The sequence below is a fragment of the Rattus norvegicus genome, chromosome 4 (genome assembly GCF_036323735.1).
Source record: "Rattus norvegicus strain BN/NHsdMcwi chromosome 4, GRCr8, whole genome shotgun sequence".
NCBI classification, from domain to species: Eukaryota; Metazoa; Chordata; class Mammalia; order Rodentia; family Muridae; genus Rattus; species Rattus norvegicus.
The window spans coordinates 139,215,688-139,241,398 of NC_086022.1; the positions used below are offsets into that span (position 1 = coordinate 139,215,688).

The 25,711-nt window shown below is 38.2% G+C and overlaps 1 protein-coding gene across 2 annotated transcripts in view; it reads left to right on the forward strand.

Annotated features, from left to right (window-relative positions):
- Cntn6 (contactin 6) overlaps positions 1–25,711 on the forward strand; it is a 396,250-nt gene that overhangs the window by 304,598 nt on the left and 65,941 nt on the right. For both annotated transcript variants that reach the window (XM_039107156.2, NM_013225.2), the window contains exons 10-11: positions 769–898; positions 2,580–2,730. In XM_039107156.2, the coding sequence (XP_038963084.1) occupies positions 769–898; positions 2,580–2,730 (281 nt within the window). The remainder of the gene's footprint in view (positions 1–768; positions 899–2,579; positions 2,731–25,711) is intronic.

The window sequence follows — 25,711 nt, forward strand, 5'->3', positions numbered from 1 at the left end:
ACAGTGTATTTTTTTGTATATCTTTTTGTGTGTGTTTGGTTTTGTGGAACTTTCTCCTGGGATGCCTTTTGTGTGGGTTCTCTTTTTCTTTGTTTCTGTTAACCAACTTATACCTTAGAGAATGGTACTGGATACATTGAAATGTTTAGTTTAAGCTGGATTCATAATATTAACTACTTTACTGTGTGCACTCAAAATTGTGTTTTGTTGTCCTAAGTGGGTCTTTGTAGGAGACAGGAGACTCTAGCTGCTGAGTCAGGCTGTCTTAGAGGTTACCAAACTGAAGGCCGCTGCGTCCCTAACTTAGAATTCAAGGACACATTTAAAGCTGTCACAGTCCAGAATGGTAGAATATCTTATTTTATTCTGAATTATTTTGAATATCATAGAACGGACAATTGCCTCTATTCCTTAAAATGAAGGCCAGTTTCTACTGAAACGAGTTAACTAAAGTTAACTTTGATAATCACAACCCCAAATGGCAAATCATTGTTTATATGTTTGTACATGTAAATCTAAATTACTGAAAATTAATAAATGGAACAGTATTAAATCTCTCAGTCTGAATTATAAATAAATTACATATATATACATATATATATAAACTTAGGAAACAACTCAGGATTTTGAATTAAAGGGTTTTAGTTCTCGGTGATAGGCACAAATGTTGCTTATTAACATGTTGTTATGGAGTTTATTTAACAATGAAGCACCTTTTTTATTTATATTAATATAACAACACCTTTTGCCTGGCGATTCTTCTATTAGGAGAGAATTCAGACTGAAAATGGGACTCTTATCATCACCATGCTGAACGTGTCAGACTCTGGGATCTACCAGTGTGCTGCAGAAAACAAGTATCAGACAATTTATGCAAATGCAGAATTGAGAGTTTTAGGTGAGTCATTCATTATAAGCACAAAAGTTTTGAAATATCACTTTTATAAGAGGTGACTTATATATCACCTGAACCTGATTTTTCCCTGTGAAATAGAAATTTCTTTCCTTTAAAGTGATGAGAAATATTTCTTGTGCCTTTTTACCAAAAACATTTTTGACATAAGATGTTTTAGTAATTTTTCCAATTTGGCAATGCATTAATACCTATTAGATATTTCCAATTCAAAAGAGATACACCCAGCTTACTAGATTCTACTGGGTGGTCTTGTAGTACAAACTCATAGAACCCAATGAAAATATTTTAGCTACAAATATAAGCATGAGAAATAATTTCAACCTCAGAGACATAAGAATGGAAATGACAGTTTTTAGAGACCAAGACATGGTGATCTACTTTATCTTCTAAGATGTGCACTGGATGTCAAGTAGGACATTGCACCTAAGCACTTACCCTGAAAACCCTTCCTGGAAGATCTGTTGATGTGTGCATTCAATATGGCTTCTTGTGGCTGTGGATATCAAGTCCATATTCAAGGCAAGAGTGAAGTGAGATGATATCTTGCTCTACCTGCCTCTGTGATTAAATAGAATAATTCCTTAAGCTTCCATAGCAAACTCTCTTCACTTACTTACTAGGATTCTTGTCACATTGCCATAAAAACACTGAGAAAAGCTTGGAACAAGGAGAATAGTGCCTTACGGTAGAAAGTACTAAGTTTGGAACAGAGAGAAATTGGCACCTCATGAAATTCAAGCAAAGGTGTCTGCTTCAGTAAATGAGTCTCAGGCATCTTTACCTATGTGTTGATTAGTGATAGGAAGGATGGAGGAAAGACGACAAATGAAGATAGAGAGCAAATGTCAGCTTTTGAATGTCAAGCATTTGCTCAACCACTACCATCCCACTGAATGTTTATTATATAGCAGGCTCAAATGAGGGTTATCCTTACCTTTGCTGAACTTACACTTTAACTGAGAAAACAGCTAAATGTAAAAGGTGGCTATGTCTATGGTCAAAACTGAACGGTTGATATCCAAACACAAGGCAAGCCAAATAGAACCTTAATTGAGGATACCGTTTCAATCTGATATCACAAAAGAAAGTTGCACAGGTCAAATGAAGGCAGAGAAGCAATTCCTGAAAAAGCCAAGAAGCCAGACAGCCTGACAAACATGAAAACTTAAGTTCACTCACGCTTTAGAAATTGAAATTAGATACACACATCCACCTTTCAGGAACATGCGTTTAGGTGCTTCTCAGGTTCTTCTTTTATTCTTGCTTCAGGAATATATCCAACTTGGAAGGAACACAACCAAGATTGACAAATGTAAAGATTTTAAAATTCACCTACCTGATCTACTTCTGTAGAAGACAATATAGTTTCCTCCCTTAAATTTTCTAAAAGACATTGTGCAGAGTGACAAGGTTCTTCTGATTTGCTTCACTGACATAAATTACGTATAATCTATGTATATTTATATATTTGTGAGTGTATTGGTGTGTGTGTGTGTGTGTGTGTGTGTGTGTGTGTGTGTGTGTGTGTATTTAAACTAGTCTTAAAACAATTTGAGCATACTGGAACTAATTTTTTAACAGAAATTCAGTATATTGGTTTAAAGTTATGTTACTTAATGTTAATTGAGTGATTTAACAATTCAATTTTTAATCTTGATTTTAGCCTCAGCTCCAGATTTCTCAAAAAATCCCATTAAAAAAATTTCAGTTGTTCAAGTTGGTGGTGACATTTCAATCGAATGCAAACCAAACGCTTTCCCCAAAGCATCTATTTCCTGGAAAAGAGGAACGGAGAACCTGAAGCAAAGTAAAAGGTAAACCACCTTATTATATATATATATATATATATATATATATATATATATATATACATTTTTTTATTTTATATTCTGCCATCTTCTAAACCCAGCTTCTTTCTTCCATAATAAACTTCCTGTGGGGTACCCCAAGATACCAACAGTTTTCACATCCTATACATACACAAGTAGCTATAAAGCTAAAAAAAAAAAACCTGTTTGTATAATTCGACTGCAATCTTTTTATTGCACACACTTATTATAGAGGTATATTTTTAAACCCCTTTAAGACCTTTCTCTATATTCAGTTTCCTGACCCAGCCTGCTGAGAAACCACTGAGAACATTACACAAAGGCAGGAGACGCTCATATGCACACACCTGGTACTGTGGTTTTTAAATAGTCACACAGGTGTTCACCCCATGACAAAATGAATTCACCACATGAAAAAAAAAGTGTAGCGGTTCCTGTAGAGAAGCAAGTGAGCTTTCTTTGCAGAATGGATGTAGTTGAGAAATCTGAAGTCAGCACTTGAATGTTTTCTAAGACATGGCAGCAGATTATTATTTTTAGCAGTTATTTTTTGTCTACATATAATACATTATAATACAAATAATACACTCTACTTTGTTCTATATATTCTTATGTGCCCTTTCGTATGAAACAGACAGCCTGGCCACAGTTGGCTGCTCTATTTGAAAGGTCCTTAAGTATGACTGAGCCTTGCTGTTATGAATGAACCATTGTGCATATATGAGTTCATTGAGCTTTTCAACATCACAGTAAGCAAAGATCTTCATCTGGCAAGGCAGGACACATGAGGAAAAAAGTAAAGTGCAATATGCTTGACCTAAACACGGACAAGGATGTAAGGTTGACAAATACCACAAGGATTATTTGGGGCAGGGTGTATATAGGAGGTCACTGTAAGAATTAAAGACTGAGTTGTCTTACCAACTCAGGTACATATGGGGCAGAAAGGGTGAGTGAGGTCAAATAATTTCCTTTGCTGTCCACTGTTGGCTGTTGTTAGGAGCTAACAGTGAGTACCAAGTTAAGGAACATGAGGTAGTGCGTGAAACTCATTGCTGAATGGCTTTCACTTAGGACCTCACAGGACAGGGAAGACAAAAAGCAGAAAACGAACACATGTCTGAAAAGTAGATTACTGTACTTAAGAGAATTGTCACAGTTGAACTAAAATAGAGGAGCTTTTACCCAATGGGTTGGCCATGGCTAGCAGACAATTTGCAGTTTCAAAGAAAAGAATCTGAAAGACTGGGATATGAGCTGTCACTACACATGAACAGTTACAGCTTGATTTCGGTCCTATGGATACTAGTAAAAATGTCTGAAGCTAGGGAAATGAAATTCTCTAAGCTGGATGTAAGAACCTGTATTGGATGTTAGTAGTCCTCATATTGCTTTTGTGGTCAATGAAAAGAGAATAAAAGAGAAACGATAACAAGTATCAGAGATTGGCACTGGTCTGTCTGACTTTCATGGTTCTGTCTGCTGTCTAGAGCCATCTACAAATATCAGATGAAAAGGAAGTGTCCTAGCGCCTTCTTCCATACTTCAGTCTTGCCTTTGTGAAATGTTTTTTAATATTTCTGGATCAAAGCCTTTCTAGCATAGACATTCCCTTGAATTTTGAATGGATGAGTCAGAATTGAAGAATGGGTCGGATATTAGTGTCTCAGAGAGAGGCTTTACTTAGGGACGAGTCTCAAGACAAAGAGACATGTGCTTAGAACAAGAGGACAGAAAGGTGAATGGAACCTGCTGCAAAAGCCCAGGCTAGCCCTCTGGGCGCCTTCTGGGAGGGTGCTGCAGCTGCTCGTTGCAGAGTTGCAGTGTCCTTTTATACCTAAAATTGAGTCAAACTCTAAACACAATGACATGGAAGGATACTGCAGATATCACCTGCTCTCATACAGCATTGTAGTTCTGTGGATTTGGGTACACAGATTAATTATCTCAGTCGTAATGGATAAAGTGCTTCTAAAGCTTGAACCTGTAGATCAGGAAGAGATGGCAGTGACCTTCCATGACTTTAAAATACCATGGTGTGTGAGGAAACAGAAGCTCACCAGAGAAAATGAAAAAGATGGAGATGGTGGTGAAATAAACCCCCAAAGCATAAGGAACACTACATTTTCAACCATTTCATTGTTGCTTATCTTTCACTTGCCCCAGATAAAATCAGTCTCAGCCTTGTAGCAGTTACTAATGGCCATATCAGATTCAAGCTCTCCTGACTGTGATGAAAGGAACAGTCCCTGTGGCCTCTTAACCTACAAAGAGCCTTCCTAATAACAACTTCTGCTAGTTCAACGATTTTATTACACATTTAAACAATAAAAAGCAAACAAATTAAGTTCTGGATGTGCATTCTTAAAAAAAATGAAGAAATAATTGAGCCCTAGCAGGATGTAGTAATTACAGGCGTCTGTGTCTACCTGGGATGATGAATACTGAAGTAATTTATAAAGGGCATGGAGCTGGCTCCATGCGACATCATATCTCTGCAGGCTTGCTGCCCTGTCCCCTCATCTATTGCCTCTGACCTCACTGGTTTCATTAAGAGTGTGACTTCATGCTGCTTATTGGAAAATACAGCATCATGTTGCCATTTGTGTTAGCTTAATGGTGTTTCTGTGGTCTTGTCATAGAGATTTCCTAACAAGTTGAAGGTTAAATAAAGTGTATAGGAGGAGAAAAAAGAAAGAGTAGGGTAGAAGAAGAGAGAGAAAGGTGAAGGAAATAAATTGGAAGAGAAGGGACAATTAGGATTAGTTGATTTTACTCTTTTCTTGTATATTAAGGGAGTTGATTTATTATCCTGCAATGTTTTATTATGAGCACACTTTTGAGAGTTTTTTTCTACCATAGACCTCCTTATGTAAAATGAATTTAAAAGATAACATTTAAGAATTGCTTCTGATTCTGTCCTTAATCCATCAAGTGTAAGGTAGATCCTTCTTTTTATACTAGGAGCCTCACCATGAGATGGGCACTGAACGACTGTTGTTGAATGTAAGACAAAGCCTAACAAAATAATTGTATTTAACATGAAAATGGCTATAATGGAAGATGCCATCACGAAAACATTAAATTTCTAAGCATTGTCACAGATAAATGATTATATTAACCACAAATTAACTATTACATCTAGAGCATAAACAAAAACATATTGGATTTATATGTTTTTGTCTGTGTATGTGTGTGTGTGAGAAAGAGGGAGAGAGAGAGAGATTGAGAGAGAGAAAGAGAGATCTTTCATGGCAACTGTGATGACATTTTCAAAGAAACAACAACAGAACACTAGACATAATGGATGCTCATAGATTATTTTTAAATTAGATTTAAAGTTAAGTTTAGTTGTATAAGTAGACGCACTGTTGAATAGTTTGATTTGTAGAGGAATGGAAGATTATATAAACCATTTTTGATTTTGTATAAGGCAACATCCTAATTTTAGACAGATAACAGAATCCTCTTGCACATCCTTAATGGCACACCAAGTTGATCAATCCATTTTAATAGAACAATATATATGTAAACTTAGACTTTTCCCATATATCTGATAATAAATGACTCTCTTGTATTCATAAAACAAATGAAAGAGAAATAAAAATTTGTGAAATTTCCAGTGAGTCTAAGTAGAAGCTTTTCAGTTCTTCACCTTGAGATTATGTATATGAAAAACAAATTTACTTTATTTATTTATTTATTTATTTATTTTTATTTATGGTTCTGATATAAAACTTCAATATGGCACTGTCTTGTTTGAAATTTCATTACCACTAAGTCCTACTGCCAATAAAGTGTAACTACCTGAAGATAGTCGAGAGAGATTTTAAAAAGGCCATTCAAAGTAATAAAACTGTATTACCTTCTTCCAAAAAGTGGTGACAATATATGTGTTTGGACAAATTCTTTCATGAACCAAGAGTTTCCATCATAGACACTTCAGGTGAAGAAGCTTATACTTGGAACCACATCCCCTCCTTCTGTATCCAGGCAGTTTCACCAGTATAGTGATAAAGGAGAATATTCTGAACCATCCCTTATTTGAAGGAATGTTGACAAATGTTTTAATCAATAAATCCATTGACTCAGTTCAAGCAACAGTTCTTAATATGATTAGCATGTTTCTTATCAGTTTATATACCATCATCACAGTTTTGGCTATATTGAGACTTCTGTCTGAACTCTAAGAGATATGAAGGCAGAAAATTCCCCTCCCTGTGAACATGGGTTACACAACCTCTCATTCTTTTTAGTGATATTATGGAACTAATAGCAATGCATAGAATACAGCAAATACAGAGGCGAATGCCAGCAGCAAACCATTGAACTGAGAATAGGACCCCCGTTGAAGGAATCAGAGAAAGAACTGGAAGAGCTTGAAGGTGCTCGAGACCCTATATGTACAACAATGCCAAGCAACCAGAGCTTCCAGGGACTAAGCCACTACCTAAAGACTATACATGGACTGACCCTGGGCTCTGACCTCATAGGTAGCAATGAATATCCTAGTAAGAGCACCAGTGGAAGGGGAAGCCCTGGGTCCTGCTAAGACTGAACCCCCAGTGAACTAGATTGTTGGGGGGAGGGCGGCAATGGGGGGAGTATGGGGAGGGGAACACCCATAAACAAGGGGAGGGGGAGGGATTAGGGGGATGTTTGCCCGGAAACCGGGAAAGGGAATAACACTCGAAATGTATATAAGAAATACTCAAGTTAATAAAAAAAAAAAAGATCAACAATGAAATTAGACCTTCTGATCACTCTTCGTGAGGAATATCATGACCCTGAAGGGAAAAAAATCTCACCAGATAATTAACATTATTTCATTTAAGTAAGTCTCTATATTGATTAATTACTGATTATTATGTCCAAATAAAAACTGCCTATGTGGTGATTATGTGGCCAATATGAACAGAAATGAGTGTTCCACTAGTTAAAATATTAAGTTCTTTGTTGACTGTAGGTTCGTGTGTCTTAACAATTTACTCAAGAGTGCAAGTGCCTAAGCTAAACAGGATCATTTCTAAGAATCATCAATTAAACCATCTGGGAGGATTCCAAGTTTAAGGAGAATTCTATGGTTGAAAGGAGAGCCCTGGAAGACTTTCAACCTCATTCCTTCCCTCAACCTGACAGTCTGAACCCTCAACCCAAGTTAGAACAAGACTCATTGGCTATATATTTTTTATTTCCTATAAAATATGCTTCCTTTCTTTTTCTTTTACTATTTTTAGTAATTGCACATTATATCAGCTATTTTTCTTTTATTGTGAGGATAACTTGTTTCTTTATGAGTTTCATATCATGCACCCTAGTCCTGCTCATCTCTCTGTCCCCTCTCATATCAACCTTTTGCCCTTGTAACCTTCCCCACAAAATAAAACACAGACACACACACACACACACACACACAAACACACGCAACAACAACAACAACAACAACAACAACAAAATAAAAACAAAGTGTCAAGAACATCTTATAATGGAAACTGTAGTGTGTCACAGTTTATTCCACAGTATATCTTTCTGTCAGTGTGTTTTCACTTGCAAATATTCTTTGGAATGAGTCAGTGATCTGGTTTGAGATATCTGGCTTCTGCAACACCATTAATATTGGTTCTTCACTGCAACTCTTCCTGGTTATCCTGATTTTTCCCTGTGTCACACAGTTCCTACAGCTTTGGGATAGCAGGACAGGCCCTTTCATGTGCCCCAATCATTTCCAGGCTATATAAATTTGGGGTGGTCCAACTCAGAGCCCTGCATCTGATACCTGGCTGATACCTGAGCTCCTCAGGCAGCTAGCTCTCCATTATCTGCACTAGGGTGAAGCTCCACCATTGCTCAGGTTTAGCCACCCAATTCCACCATTCCTTAGCAGAATTCAGGGTCAGCTTTCCTGTTCTCATGCTAATTTGCTGACTTGTACCACACCCACCTTCAGAGCCAGCTCCACTATGCTGAGCAGTCAAGGTTTCAGGATCCAGTGAGGCAGTTTGTGAGGGTCTGGGCCAGCTTTTCTGCTCTTGTTCTCATACCCTTGGTACTAGCTCACCAGTGCCTTGTTCATTAATCTAGCCCCATTTGTTGACTAAGTGAGGTACAGGGCCCACCCTTCTCAGTGCTATAGCCATTGAGGGGACAGGACTAGTTCTTCCACTCTCCTGCCCACAGTGTCAGCTCTCTGGGTCACTGAAGACATCACAGGGGTAGGGGGAAGGCACTTCCCCTGCAACCATACCACCTTAAGCCTGACAACTGGTAAGGGTACCTCTCCTGTGCTCTCACCCTTGGAAAATGATCACCTGGATGATCAACCTTGCCACCAGGACCAGCTCTACTCTACTACCCAGATGACGTACAAAGACTGTTCTCCCCAGTGCTGCCATTGGTGAAAGATGGGGCTAGATCTCCATATCCAGTGAGGATCAGAGCCAGTTATGCCCAGACCTTGGGCATCCTTATGGTCCCTGGTGGCTGCCCTGACCAGGGATGTTACCATGTTCTCTAATAGTCCTCTGAGCCACTGATATCATCACTATCCCTTCGTGGACTCAGACATGATCCTCTGTGGCAGCTCAGGCTGGGATGTCACCATAGATCCCGAGGACAGGGCTAGCTGCTCACAAGGGGCTACTTCTCTCTACTTTCGAATCTCCAGTTCCATTTTTCTTTGTAATGCTCAAACTGTTCTACTTTTCTTTCTCTCCCATCTGACCACCACATATACATACGTTGTCACGGTTCCCACTGCAAGCTGGCAGGTCCCTGGGTAATATTTTTCATTCATGGTGCTACATGCTTTTCAGCAAGCTGGTGTCAACAGCCATTCCTATGCCCTGTACTGAAGGAGAGGTCTATGGGTAGCATGGCAGTCTCCCTCTCTGCCTTCCTTCTCTTGTGTTGCAGTATCTAGATTTGATTTGGTTTGGTTTCTTATGATTTTCAGGCAGAAGACAGCTTTGGCTACCATTCCTGGCATCAAACTAGGAAGAACAAAGGACTGTCATATGCTCTGCCCCTGATTGATATAAGAATACCACCACTACCAAGGAATCTCTGCCCATTGCTGGGGGAGGGATGGATTTTCTTTTATAATGAAAGAATACTATGGCCAGAAGTAACTGAGGGAATAGTGTACTTGGGCTTACAGTTCCAGAAGAAAAGTGCAAAATGAAGGGTAAGGCATGACACCAGGGACAGGGGCAGAAAGCTGAGAGATCACATCTTCAGCTACACTCAGGAAGCAGAGAGAGAGAGAGACCTGGAAATCAGGCAAGGTTATTTACTTTTAAAGACTGCCCACAATGCTAATTCTTTCATAATTTTTGCAAATATTCACTCAACATCTATTATGTTCCAATTGCTACACTGCATCCTGGGCCTAAAGTGTTAAACTAGGTAGCTGCAGGTGTTTAACGTTCTCTTTGTCCTTTCTTTTAAGAAATTGCTTTCTCTTAAAGTTATTTGGAGTCAAAGACTGTGGTTCAGACCTCAATTTTACTTCTCATTTAGTTGATAGCTTTAGGTAAAATCCCTAAGTTTTTCTGGTTTTCAGTTGAACCATTTTGGAGAAAATAGTACCTGTCTCTCACGGGGGGCGGGGGGGTCTGAGATACAAATGTCAAAAGCTATACAGAAGGACAGGAAATCTCCATGTGTTCTAAGACCTCGATAAGCATGTCTAGCAGTCATTTGACCTCGGGCAGTTCCAGCTGTGCCTGAATACAGTTATAGACACAAGACCAACCAAAGCCTCACCTTGAGAGGTCAAGGTGAAAGCTGATGGAGTTTCTGTCTTCAAGACATTCTCAGGCCTCTGAGGGAATTAATCCCACATCCGCTGAGTTTGATTAATCACCTCCTTTCCTCTTGGATCTACTTAAGCCAGTGATCTGACAGAAATCAAAAGCCTTAAATGCACCCCCTTATGCCTACCTATTCAGGGTCCCTGTCCTGAATTGAATGAAAAATGTTACCCTGATTAAGAGACAGGTCAGCAGTGTGCTCTTACAGGCAACATTAAACAGTGTGTATGATAATCTAACCATTACTGGCAGTGAAATAGGACCTGCAAACCACAAAAACAAAGAGAAACAGTATGTTGCTGTAAAATTATAAAGAAAAAAAAAAACGCCGTCTTTCACCCTGCACTAGGTTCTGCACTGTAGTGCCCTAATATATCTGGTAGATATCTTCATCTTAGTCAGCAGAGCCTCTCACCCACTTTGGTCTATCCCAAATCACACTGCAAATGGCTTCTCTCTGAGCCTGGCAACAATCTCTCTACCCATCTGGTTCTCAAATCAGGTTGCCACCATGTCAGAAATATACATTCCAATTTCATGGTGGCCTAGTGTCCAGCCACCACATACTCTCTTGAATTCAATTAAATCGCCACATGAAAGAACACACAACACTATACCTCTGATCTAATTATATATGATAATATATAATTGCACACCTGGAAATACAAAGCCCTGTACACATCCATCCCTTAAGAATATTCATAAGAACCTGTAAATGTGTGGAGAGAAATCTTTACATCTGCCTCCATGTTCTCTAGGCTGCTTCTCTCCCTCGCTCCAGTCTCCTCCCCTCTCTAAAACTTTTCTCTCACCTACCCTTCCTTCTCGTCCAGTGACAGGTCTCGTTCTAATTTGTACCTGCCTTCACATGTATAATGGCATCTCAGTTTTGTCCTATTATTGGAAGAATCTCAATGGAATCCATAAGTAATTCAGTGAATTTCTATCTCATTACTAAAAATATAAAAATGAAATAAAACACAGATACATCCAGGGAAATGTTCAATGATTGTAAAAATAATCACTTAAAGCAACTCTTATTTGCTGTGCAATGTATCAGGCCTATTACATATCTCAAAACAAACACATTTTCCCATATAGTGATATATGACTGAAGGTCAGTGTTCTAACAGAATACACATTACACTGGTGTCATCTTCCCCCCAGGTAATTTAAAAATTTCATACAAAGAAACTTCAGCATCCCCAGTAAAATTCCCTAGAAATGATAAATTCTGTCCCATGGTGGTAGTGGTTGGTCTCAGAATGTAACCATTTATCACGTGCTTGAAATTTCCATCTATTCCTTTGGAGATAGCTTCTATCACCCCAATCTATTAATTTAAACTTTTTGTTTGTGAACAAACTTCATTGACTCACGAATTCTATGTGTATTGCCCAATCTGTAGTACCACCCCTAGTCCTTGCATATATTCTTTTACATTATATATGGAATGCACATAGGAAGACATAAGCCTACTATGTGGTGTGGAACCACTCAGTTCCTGAAAGTGCTGGTTATTCACTGTATTTGTCTTTGAGCATCAAATTTTAATAGACCTACTCTTGCTACAGCAACAACAAGACTGCTTTTCTGGGCAAAGTGCTGAATTTTAGGAAAGGATTAAAGGAAGGATAAAAAGATATCAAAGAAAATAGAGGAAAGTGCAAATTACAGAAGAGGAGGAAACTAGAAAGTGGGCATGGGAGAGCATTATATGTGACACTTACTCTCTGCTATTTCTCTACGTGTTCTCAAAAGGGAAAAGTTAACCAAGGCAAGACATGTCTGAAAACTTATAACGTAGTGCATAACACAAACACACACACACACACACACACACACACACACACACACATCCATACACACATGTACACAGAGAGAAAGAGACAGAGAGAGAGACAGAGAAAGACCGAGAGACAGAGAGACTTAGTTTGAATTTTCTCTTGAGTAAATTACCTGGACAAAAGAGTGGTTATTTTATTTAGAGTCAAGGTCCCATTCATATACCATTGCATTTTGTCCCTAGAACGTTTGAGTGACTATTTCCCTTGTTGAGTAATGGTTTCAGGCAGCATCTGGCTACATAGATGTAAGAAAGTCAATTTTTTTATTCTCCCTGATAGATGCTTCTCTATATTTTACAGTAACTACGTTCCGAGTGATTATTATGCATGTTTTTCTCTTGCCTAGTCTCCCAAGTATGACCTTAATAAAAAAAAACAACCCTTCCATCCACACATTTTCCTTGTTTCTTTAATCATCAGCCAGCAAGAGCAAAGAAATAAAACATAAAAAGGCTTCTGTATGTCTTCTTGGTACTCGCAGAAGCTCCTAATAGAAGAATCAAATAAACCTAATTTTATTTTGTATCACCAACTACTTAATGCAATAGTGTTTAGTCCATCAGGTAGTATGAGAATCAAGCAGGCAAATGAACCATATGTTCTCATGTTTAAGGCAGAGTGGCAGTCTGCATAAAGCCAAGCTCATTACAGCCTCCCTCCTGTGCTGCCTCTTTGTAATAAAATTTTAAATTGTTCATCCTCAGCTCCTGAGAGCCTTGTTAAGGTGAGCCTTTCCCAGGGAATACATGTCGGATATGTCAAGAGCCATCTGATACTCATGCCATTGTCACAGAACAATGTAATAAGCTAAAATCCTCTGTGTGCCCCTGTCCATCTTGTTCCCCCTCCTCACTTCTGCTTTCTGATTTTCATTTCTTTATTTCTACTAGCTTCTTCCTGTCTAGCTTTCTCACCATTGTACTATGAATGCAGGACCACCTGCTTGCTATTGTCTAAAAGTAGCTTTCATTCATAAAAGATATAGAGCCTAGGGTTGGAGAGCTGTCTTCCTGAGTAAACTCCTTGCAGTTCAAGACTAAGGGCACCAGTTTTCATCTTCAATATTAACCCACAAAGCTAACAGTGTTGGTGTGAATCTCTATCACCATGTTGGGCATGGGTAGTTGAGGTGAATCCCAGTAGTACTTAGCCAAAGCAAAGAGTTCCAGGTTTAGTAACAGAATCATTAATTTTTAAAAAAAACTGAAGTGGAAAACAATGGAAAAATACACAAATAGTAGAGCTCTGATCTCTACACCTGCATGTACACAGGTATGTGTACACATGCTTATAACACTACATATACAGACATTCACACATACTCACATAGAGGAAGAGGACACATACACACACACACACACACACACACACACACACACACACACACACGGGGTTGGGGATACCATTTAATACAGCTTGCAAATATGGGTTTGAATCTATCTACCTTCTGGATTTCTGAATATCTATTTGAGATTTTTTCCTTTGCTTTTAAACCAAGGGGAAATTTGGAGAATTAAGTTCTAAAAAATATATAGCATCTTCTGAAATCTTAAATAGAATTTTTCAGGAGCACATCAGTGATTTTTCACTCTGTGAACTCTAAGGCTATAAATCAGAAAGTTTCGAAATTTGGTTATGCATCATAAAATAATTTAAAAATAGAAGATCCAGAGTTGTGCCCAAGATTTTGATTCTGTAGCCATGAAATAGGATAGAGGAACCTGCAGTTTGATAACTTCAGAAGTCAACAGATGTCAGGATAAACTGAGGTTAGATTGATAAATGTCCATCTTCTATTAAAAGACAGACTTTCTTCATGCTATTTCCTTTCTCCCAAGCACTGAAATCTCAACACTATTTCCCTCAATGTTGTGAAGACACAAGTCCAGTGCTGCCATGATTTTTGAAATACAACTTGAATTGGCCATAGAATGATGTCAACTTACTATTAGTGTCCATTCTTAAGTGACATTTGTATCTCCAAAATTTACATAAATCTTCATCAGCCATAATTTTATAGATGGAAAAGGTCAATTATTTGTGCGATTTATACAAATGACCTTTTGTTCTTGACTTAACTCTCTTCTTAAAAAAGAAAGTGACTACTGGGTATGTTTGAAGATAAAACTCTCTAAAAGAAAATGTTTTGTCTTGATTCTGAGCACAAGTAAGAATAAATGTAAAGAAGACTGCTGTCTATTAGGGTATAGTTGAAGAGGTAAAAACTAGAAGCCAGCTGTAGAAATCATCTGTGCTACTGTGCTCAAGACGAGGAGTGAAGCTGTCACATAATTTGGTTACTCTCTCATTAAATTCTTCAGGTTTCCTTTTTGTTTTGACAATGTCACTTCAAGTTTTCCAAATGACTTTATATAGTAACGCTGTCTGAAACTGAAACATACTTGAAAGTCTATTTCCCTACTCTCCTAGAGGGAGACCCAGTATCTTTGCTGAGTGCTTCCCCACATCTCGCATATTTGTGGTCCAGAGTAGAAGAGAATCCCCAAGATATTCCAGGATTAAACTTAACATTTACTGACATAAAGTATAGATCTATAAATGCATTGTCCATCATTATTAATAAAATTATTCATGTATGAGCACCTTGACAAATCAATCTGACCAACATTGCCTAACATCCTGGAAATTTTGTCTAGTGTCAGGGAAAAAAGGACCACAGTTTCCTTACAAATGGGACAAATTCACCTAGTGTTAGAAAAACAGAGAGTGCCATTCATTATTTAGTCTCATAGCAGTTCAGAAAGCCAGAAAGGGTGAAGGTAACTGAGGTGTCACTTGAGGGGTGCATAAGATTTTTTTGCATGCAGAAGAGATGGGATGGGGGTCCGTACTGTGTGAACAACTTAAGCTGCAGCTGTAAAGTGAGTCTGATATTTGGAGTAGTTGAACTGCATCTCTGAGTTCGGATATTGACTTTCTTTCCCTGTGATAAGGTGCCTTTCCCTAAGGATCCTATATTTACAAGAAAGGAGACAAAAATTATTTCATGAGTCATCCAACAGCTGACTGATGACTTAAAGGATGATTAGTTATACTTAATAATATATATTTTCTGCCTACCTCTGATTAAATTAACCAATGCATCCAGAAATCTATCCTTCCCACACTTGACCCTGACTTTAATCACACAAGAATGATGATAATGGGAATAGCATCTACGTATACCATCCCCATCCTGGAAAGATGATGTGCCAAAATATTAGATATATCATTCCATGTGATTTTTCACAATATATCTATGATAGGAACTTACTTATAGAATTTATGTTTTGGGTAAATAATATTAAGCGTTATTGAAGTTAAACATCATGCCCTCCATCAGTCATGCAACCAATAAGTCATGGAAAGGCATTCAGCTCTAGGAAGCCTTGACTCCAAGGCTGAATATAATTGTAACACCACATCATAGAATTTTAATTAGATTTTCTGATGACTTACAGTACCTATTTGTTGAACTAAAGGTGACCTTAATACCATATACATTGCTTTTGTTTTTCAGTGGTAGATTAAACCTCCCCCTCTATCTCTTTCTCTCTCTCTGTCATACATATACACATAGGTGCAGGCACATGCCTACATGTGCGAGCGCGCGCGCGCGCACACACACACACACACACACACACAGAGAGAGAGAGAGAGAGAGAGAGAGAGAGAGACAGAGACAGACACAGAGACACAGAGACACAGAGAGAGACAGAGAGACAGAGACAGAGAGAGACAGAGACAAAGAGAGACACACACAGAGAGAGAGAACAGTCACACAAGGAGAGAACAATATAATTGTTACACAAACACACACATGCGCATACACAGAGAGAGACCCTACACACAGTGTTTCAATTTATTAAATGTATAAGACATAGATTATCTAAATGAAAATTTATTACTTTATATATATGTGGGTACATATAGATTTGCAGACCAGAGCCAGAGAAGGAGCACAAGAGTCATTCATCAGAACATATGTACAGTTTATATATTTTGGGATACATGATCTTTAGTGGGGCCTGTGACCCACTGTACTCACTACTTTTGCTAGAGAACACCATGGACCCCTCTGCCTGTGTCTTAGGTTTTAGAACTATGAACAGACACCATAACCAACTCTTATAAAAGCAATCTTTAATTGGGGCTGGCTTACAGGTTCAGAGGTTGAGTTCATTATCATCGAGGCAGGCAGGAACATGGGAGCATCCAGGCAAGCATGGTGCACAAGGAGCTGAAAGGTCCACATCTTCATCTAAAGGCTGCTAGCAGAATACTGACTTCTAGGCAGCTAGGATAGCTTTTTTTTTCTTTTCTTTTGTTGGATAGTTTTTATTTATATTGTAAATGCTATCCCCTTTCCCAGTTTTCCCTCCAGGAACACTATTCCTTTCCCCCTCCAACTGCTTCTAAGAGGGTGCTTCCTCACTCACCCAACTTCCCACTTCCTCCCTCCTCCACATCCTGACATTCTCCTACACTGGGGCATCGAGCCTTGATCAGACCAAGGGCCTCTTTTCCCACTGATGCTCTACAAGGCCCTCCACTGCTACAGATGCAGCTGAATCCATAGGTTCATTCCTGTGTACTCTTGGGATGGTGGTTTAGTCTCTGGGAGCTTTGGGGAGGGGCTCTGATTGGTTAATATTATTGTTCTTATAGGGTTGCAAACCCCTTCAGCTCCTTCAGTACTTTATCTAACTCCTCCATTGGAGACCCAGTTCTCAGTTCAATGGTTGACTGAAAGCTTCCACATCTAACAGAGCCTCTCAGGAGATAGCTATATCAGTCTCCTGTCAGCATGCACCTCTTGGCATCCACAATATTATCTGTGTTTGGTGTCTGTATATGGGATGGATTCTCCAAGTGGGGCAGTCTCTGTTACACACTTTGTCTCCATATTTCCTCCTGTGAGTATTTTTGTTCTACTTTCTGAGAAGTTCTGAAGCATCCACACTTTGGTCTTCCTACTTCTTCAGTTTCATGTGGTTTGTGAATTGTATCTTGGGTATTTCTAGCTTTTGGGCTAATATCCACTTATCAGTGAGTACATACCAGGTGTATTCCTTTGTGATTGGGTTACCTCATTCAGGAATCTATTTTCTAGTTTGCCTAAGAATTTCATGAAGTCATTGTTTTTGATAGCTGAGCAGTACTCCATTGTGCAGATGTACCACATTTTCTGTATTCATTTCTATGCTGAAGGACATCTGGGTTCTTTCCAGCTTCTGACTATTATAAATAAGGCTGCTATGAACATAGTGGAGCATGTGTCCTTGTTACCTGTAGGAGCATCTTTTAGGTATATGCTCAGGAATGGTATAGCTGGGTCCTCAGTTAGTACTATGTCCAATTTTAACCCACACCCACCCACAGTGACGTAAGTACTCCAATAAGGCCATACCTACTCCAACAAGGCCACACCTTCAACTAGTATCCCTCCCTGGGCCAAGCACATACAGATCATCACAGCCTATATCCCCACTGTGGGCTCTATAACAATAGGTGCACTGTTCTCTCAGGGCAGGTACTTTACTGAGCTCTCTTGCCAGACATGGATGTGAATTTTATGAAAATATACAGTATGATTTTAGTGACATACTGACATGGACATGGAGTATATAAGTGTGATTTCCTCAGCTTTGTAAACCATTTGGACTGGTGTACTAAGCTTATAGTCAGAAGCCAGTAAGTCACCCATGCTGATCGTCTCATCTCGGCCACTTTTACAAGCCTCGATATGTAGTTTCCAAGGAGCACAGTCAAGATGGAGCAAACGGAGATCCATAATCAGACTTTCCACTAGTGAGCATCACTTCCGGTGCCACCCTTGTGAAGTAGCAATGCCATTTCCTAGTAATTTGTCTTCTGGTATTACCAGATTATAGAGGCCAAGTGCCAAGAGGCAGTAAGTAACAACCATTCATTTTTAGCTCAGCTACTTCACGTCTATACATCAGGGAATCCAAGGATGTTAAGGATGAAGTCACCAGTATGAGGTCATCTGATTATATTTAAACTTTGTTCATGTCAAACTTCACTGGAAGCTTCCCACTTGTAAATTCTCAAAGTCTTAACGAAAACATACCGTCATCTTTTCATATGTAAGAGAAAAGAAACATGCACACCTGTATTCACATTTCTTCCAGTTTCCTTTGGTGCCAGTCTCTCAGACTTTTCAGTAGGCTCTCTTCTAGCTGTTTGGGGGGAACATCCACTTTCTTTTCCTACTCTTTTGAATTCTTTGTTCACCTCTTTTGTTTGTTTGTTTGTTTGTTTGTTTGTTTGATTGATTTGTTTCTCCTTTGCTACCTTGCAATTTCCCATTTTCTCTTTCAGTTTGCTGGGTTGTGTTGTCTCCCTTTCAAGTTCTTTCAGGCAGACCTTAGATATGACCACAAATATGGAAACTCTTCTTATCTAACCCTTTCTTTTCGACAGCCCAGTGGTCTTCTAAGGCGTGTTCCATTGGGTTAGTATAGACCTGCTTTCCATCTGATGTGCTAAGTGGGTGTTAAATCATGTTTTCTTAACATTTTATGGAATGCAGCCTAGAAACACACACTTTGGCATGCTACTGGGATAAGGACACATCATGATACAAAATTATTATGTTATTTACCCGTTGCTGTTATCTCTCATCTCTTAATTTATGTCTTGATTCAAGCATCTGGGTTTGTGTTCTGTGTCAGACACTACAAAGCTGTTCCTTAAATTATATCAGTATATTAAATACAAAGATAAATTTGAATGGATTCTGAAATCTGAATGCCCAGTGCTTTGATGTTCCCTTGGACTTAGGAACACTATATATATATATATATATATATATATATATATATATATATATATATGTTATAATATATATTATACTTAATTATATATATATTAATTACAAGGTAAAAATAAATTTTAGATATAGCAGAATCATCTTTATTCTTATTTAAAATGCACTGGAGTAAATTTCTTACCTCTAGGTTTAACTTCTCATTCATTAAATAAAGACTTTGTATTGTGTCTTTAGAGATCCCGAATCAGTTTTTGAATATTCAGTTCATAAGAAATATATCCTCATCTATTTAATCTGTACATAATATGATTTTTCTTCTCTGTTGAGGGAGAGATTACAAAAAAATAAATGAACCTGGTCACACAGTCCTATAATTCTGGCTCAAGAGCCTGAGGAAACAGAAAGTTGTATTCACAGTCAGCCTGAACTGCACAATAAACTTAAAGCCAGCCTAAGTTACACTATGTGTTCAAAGGATTAAGTGAGAGTCTGTCTCAACGTTTTGGTTAAAAATTATTGGAAAGGGAGAGATAGAGAAAATGGATATAGCTTTGGTATATTCTTTTTTTTTATTAACTTGAGTATTTCTTATATACATTTCGAGTGTTATTCCCTTTCCCGGTTTCCGGGCAAACATCCCCCTCCCCCCTCCCCTTCCTTATGGGTGTTCCCCTCCCAACCCTCCCCCCATTGCCGCCCTCCCCCCCATAGTCTAGTTCACTGGGGGTTCAGTCTTAGCAGGACCCAGGGCTTCCCCTTCCACTGGTGCTCTTACTAGGATATTCATTGCTACCTATGGGGTCAGAGTCCAGGGTCAGTCCATGCATAGTCTTTAGGTAGTGGCTTAGTCCCTGGAAGCTCTGGTTGCTTGGCATTGCTGTACATATGGGGTCTCAAGCCCCTTCAAGCTCTTCCAGTTCTTTCTCTGATTCCTTCAACGGGGGACCTATTCTCAGTTCAGTGGTTTGCTGCTGGCATTCGCCTCTGTATTTGCTGTATTCTGGCTGTGTCTCTCAGGAGCGGTCTACATCCGGCTCCTGTCAGTCTGCACTTCTTTGCTTCATCCATCTTGTCTAATTGGGTGGCTGTAATTTGCCTCTCCCTTCCCTGCCAAGGGTATTCTCTTTCCTCATTTAAAGAAGGAGTGAAGCATTCACATTTTGATCATCCGTCTTGAGTTTCGTTTGTTCTAGGGATCTAGGGTAATTCAAGCATTTGGGCTAATAGCCACTTATCAATGAGTGCATACCATGTATGTCTTTCTGTGATTGTGTTAGCTCACTCAGGATGATACTTTCCAGTTCCAACCATTTGCCTACGAATTTCATAAAGTCATTGTTTTTGATAGCTGAGTAATATTCCATTGTGTAGATGTACCACATTTTCTGTATCCATTCCTCTGTTGAAGGGCATCTGGGTTCTTTCCAGTTTCTGGCTATTATATATAAGGCTGCGATGAACATAGTGGAGCACGTGTCTCTTTTATATGTTGAGGCATCTTTTGGGTATATGCCCAAGAGAGGTATAGCTGGATCCTCAGGCAGTTCAATGTCCAATTTTCTGAGGAACCTCCAGACTGATTTCCAGAATGGTTTTACCAGTCTGCAATCCCACCAACAATGGAGGAGTGTTCCTCTTTCTCCACATCCTCGCCAGCATCTGCTGTCACCTGAGTTTTTGATCTTAGCCATTCTCACTGGTGTGAGGTGAAATCTCAGGGTTGTTTTGATTTGCATTTCCCTTATGACTAAAGATGTTGAACATTTCTTTAGGTGTTTCTCAGCCATTCGGAATTCCTCAGCTGTCAATTCTTTGTTTAGCTCTGAACCCCATTTTTTAATAGGGTTATTTGTTTCCCTGCGGTATAACTTCTTGAGTTCTTTGTATATTTTGGATATAAGGCCTCTATCTGTTGTAGGATTGGTAAAGATCTTTTCCCAATCTGTTGGTTGCCGTTTTGTCCTAACCACAGTGTCCTTTGCCTTACAGAAGCTTTGCAGTTTTATGAGATCCCATTTGTCGATTCTTGATCTTAGAGCATAAGCCATTGGTGTTTTGTTCAGGAAATTTTTTCCAGTGCCCATGTGTTCCAGATGCTTCCCTAGTTTTTCTTCTATTAGTTTGAGTGTGTCTGGTTTGATGTGGAGGTCCTTGATCCACTTGGTCTTAAGCTTTGTACAGGGTGATAAGGATGGATCGATCTGCATTCTTCTACATGTTGCCCTCCAGTTGAACCAGCACCATTTGCTGAAAATGCTATCTTTTTTCCATTGGATGGTTTTGGCTCCTTTGTCAAAAATCAAGTGACCATAGGTGCGTGGGTTCATTTCTGGGTCTTCAATTCTATTCCATTGGTCTATCTGTCTGTCTCTGTACCAGTACCATGCAGTTTTTATCACTATTGCTCTGTAATACTGCTTGAGTTCAGGGATAGTGATTACCCCTGAAGTCCTTTTATTGTTGAGGATAGCTTTATCTATCCTGGGTTTTTTGTTATTCCAGATGAATTTGCAAATTGTTCTGTCTAACTCTTTGAAGAATTGGTTTGGTATTTTGATGGGGATTGCATTGAATCTGTAGATTGCTTTTGGTAAAATAGCCATTTTTACTATATTAATCCTGCCAATCCATGAGCATGGGAGATCTCTCCATCTTCTGAGGTCTTCTTCAATTTCTTTCCTCAGTGTCTTGAAGTTCTTATTGTACAGATCTTTTACTTGCTTGGTTAAAGTCACACCGAGGTACTTTATATTATTTGGGCCTATTATGAAGGGTGTCGTTTCCCTAATTTCTTTCTCGGCTTGTTTCTCTTTTGTATAGAGGAAGGCAACTGATTTATTTGAGTTAATTTTATACCCAGCCACTTTGCTGAAGTTGTTTATCAGCTTTAGTAGTTCTCTGGTGGAACTTTTGGGATCACTTAAATATACTATCATGTCATCTGCAAATAGTGATATTTTGACCTCTTCTTTTCTGATCTGTATCCCCTTGATCTCCTTTTGTTGTCTGATTGCTCTGGCTAGAACTTCAAGAACTATATTGAATAAGTAGGGAGCTTTGGTATATTCTTAACATAGTATGCCTGGGCCCCTAGGATCATGCTCTGCCCCATAACTTAAAGAAGCCTTGGAATGTTTTTGTTGTCGTTTTTGGTTTGTTGTTCTTTCTTCAATGAACTCTAGGAAAAAAAAAACCTGCTTCTTGAACAAAGGTAGATTTCTCATCCCTTCCCTTAACAATACCTCTTTTAATAATTTTTTTTTATTTTGGTTTCCCTTCCCAACTTCTCCATCTCCTTCATTATTCAGTACATTTACTCATACATGCTGAATATAACTCTATGTACTGTCTGTGACAAAGCCTTCTATCTGTAGCTAGAACAGACACACACACCTCAAAACAACAACAAAAGACTAGAAATAGTATCACACTACTTTTGGTAATCCAGTTAAATATTAAGGCATCACCAATTATGGTTTATACTATAGTAATTTAAAAGATTTGTAGGCCATAAACATAGTTTAGGGGTATAAGTGCTTATTACTTTTTCAAAGGACCAGAATCTATTCCTAGTACACACAGTGGGTTAATTACAGTAATTCTAACTTCAGTGTGAGTTATGGGCTTATACATATGCCCCAAATCACAGGACCCCACAAACTTAAAAATAATTAAATACATATTTTAGAAATATTTTGTAATGTATTGTGTCGTATATAAACAGCATACAATACAGACTGAGTAAATTCTTTTGTCTCACATTTTCTGCTACCATCTATAAACATACAAATTATTCAGCATGTTGAGGGCTAGCTCTGTTTGTAGAGTACTTGTTTACATCAAGGTCTAGGATTGATCCGCATCCTGAAATAAACCACGGCTAATGACAGATAGGTAATTATGTAATTAGGAGGCAAAATAGAGATGGAATGATTATCAGTTCAAAGACATCCTCACATACATAAATAGTGTAAGCACCCAAGTAAGATACTGGCCCATTGTTTAAATAGGCATGTTATGGATGACTATTGCTAATATTTATTTATTTATTTATTTACATACCAAATGCTGCTCCCCTCCCAATCAACCCACACACAGTGCTTCTGCTTCCAGCCCCCTTCCTTCCTGGATATCGCTCCACCTTGGAACATTAAAAGTATTTTCCAACTTCATTAGTATATTGTATATTATTAGTATATATATTAGTATATTAGTATATATATTAGTATATTATTGTATATATATTAGTATGTAATATATATAGTATATTAGTATATTAATTATATCAATAAATAAATATTCTTGGCCTTTAATGATAAAGATTACTGTAGATAGAAAATACATAGTTTTGAAATATCTGATAATTTTTCACTGTATAACATTCATTTAAATTTAGAAATGGAGCTACTATGTGCTTTTAATTATTACTTTCATGACACACAATCCCACACACACAAACACACACATGCATATACACACTACATAAATACACATATCATAAACATACTTTGCTTTCATACATAGATGCCATATATACATACAGACAATACATACTATACAAACTGTGTAGTATGAAGTAAATACTATGCACAAATATTACACACACTATAGAGCACACACAAATACACATCATGCACACATACTACACAAACATACCAAACATACAATTTATGCAGATACTCATTTGTATGTGCCTGGTTCATCTTTCTGTATTTATCAAATCACCTCTACTACAACTATCCCTCCTAGTACAATGCCAAGGCTTAAGAAGTTATGAAAATGTAGATGACTTACATTATATATTCAATATCAATACTGCTTTTTAAAAATATTTTTGATTTGGAGTTGAATTCCTAGGCCAAAATTATCCCACCAGTGTGGATTCTTGATTATGTTTTTAATCTCTCTCTGTATGTCATTTGCTTAAAACCAGCAACATTGATGAATATTAAAAACCATTAATAAAGTGATTTAAACTTACCCTGACCAGTTGTCTTTTGATAGTTGGCTGAGGTAAAATAGCTGAATTCTGTATACAAAGGAAAGGAAATGGAACTCATCTGCTTGGTCTTGCTTTTGCTCCTGAGTTCATATTATATAGACCCGTAACAGACAGAGGAGTTTAGAAAACACGAGAGAAGAAAATACTGCTGAAACATTGGGAATTAAAGGATGAATAGGTTTAGGTAAGCAGAGTGGAGAACAATATTTTGGCAAATGAGGGAGGAGATTTCATCTGGCTATTCTGAGAAGAAAAATAGATTTTCATCTGCCTCTTTAAAAATAAAAGATAAAATACTTTTTATAAATTATAAACACAAACTTTCCTTATGGGACTTTCTAAAAGACTCTCTATATTATAGAAAAGTGTGTGTGTGTGTGTGTGTGTGTGTGTGTGTGTGTCTGTGCCTCTGTCTGTGCCTGTGTGTTTGTGTCTGTGTCTGTGCCTGTGTGTCTGTGTCTGTGTGTGTGTTTGTGTCTGTTCCTGTGTGTTGTGTGTCTGTGTCTGTGCCTGTGTCTCTGTGTGTGTGCTTCTGTGTATGTGTGTGTGTCTGTATATGTATGTGTGTGTCTCTGCCTCTGTGTGTGTGTTTGTGCGTGTATGTCTGTGTCTGTGCCTGTGTGTGTGTCTATGTCTGTACCTGTGTGTATGTGTGTCTGTGTCTGTGCCTGTGTGTTGTGTGTCTGTGTCTCTGCCTCTGTGTGTGTGTGTCTATATGTCTGTATATGTATGTGTGTGTCTGTGCCTCTGTGTGTGTGTGTCTGTGTCTGTGCCTCTGTGTGTGTCTGTGCTTGTGTGTCTGTGTGTGTGTGTCTGTGTATGTGTGTGTCTGTTTATGTACATATATAGGGAGTTTTTCTCAAATTATAAAACAATGAAAGAGAGATAAACAAAATATTCATTCATAAATGTTCCTTAATTTTCCAGCATGCATCTCTTTGTGTAAATACTTGTTAAGGTAGTGAGTATACTGTGCCATGCAGGAAATGACCTACATCCTTCAGTTTTCCTAGGCCCAATTCAATCGCATCTTTGAGACAGCATTGCAATTTAACTAGATCTGACTTTAAATTTTATTCACATTTTTGTACATGGATTATCCCATGAGAATATAAACTGGGCTCTAATTAATTAATTAATTAATTAATTACATCTGAAATTTAAGCCTGGCCAGAGGTGCTTGATAATCACTCTGTTCTCCTGTTGTTAGCGTCATTTAAAGTTACTGACATGAGCACTGGAAAAAGAAAATATTTATTTGATTTACACATGTGTGTGCCTTACTATTTACTTTTCAGTCAGTCAGCAAGCCAGACTTTTTATAGCATAGTAAGTGATGAATTCTTGAAAGGAAGGTGATTAATTGGCAATGTGTTTAGCATAGATATTACACTATACCTTAACTGTAATGATCAGGTAGAAAAAAACATTGAAATGCAATATCAATATTTGATGTAAAATGGGTTCCAGGGGATATTTTACTCTGAGCCTGATTTGTGAAGAGTAAAAA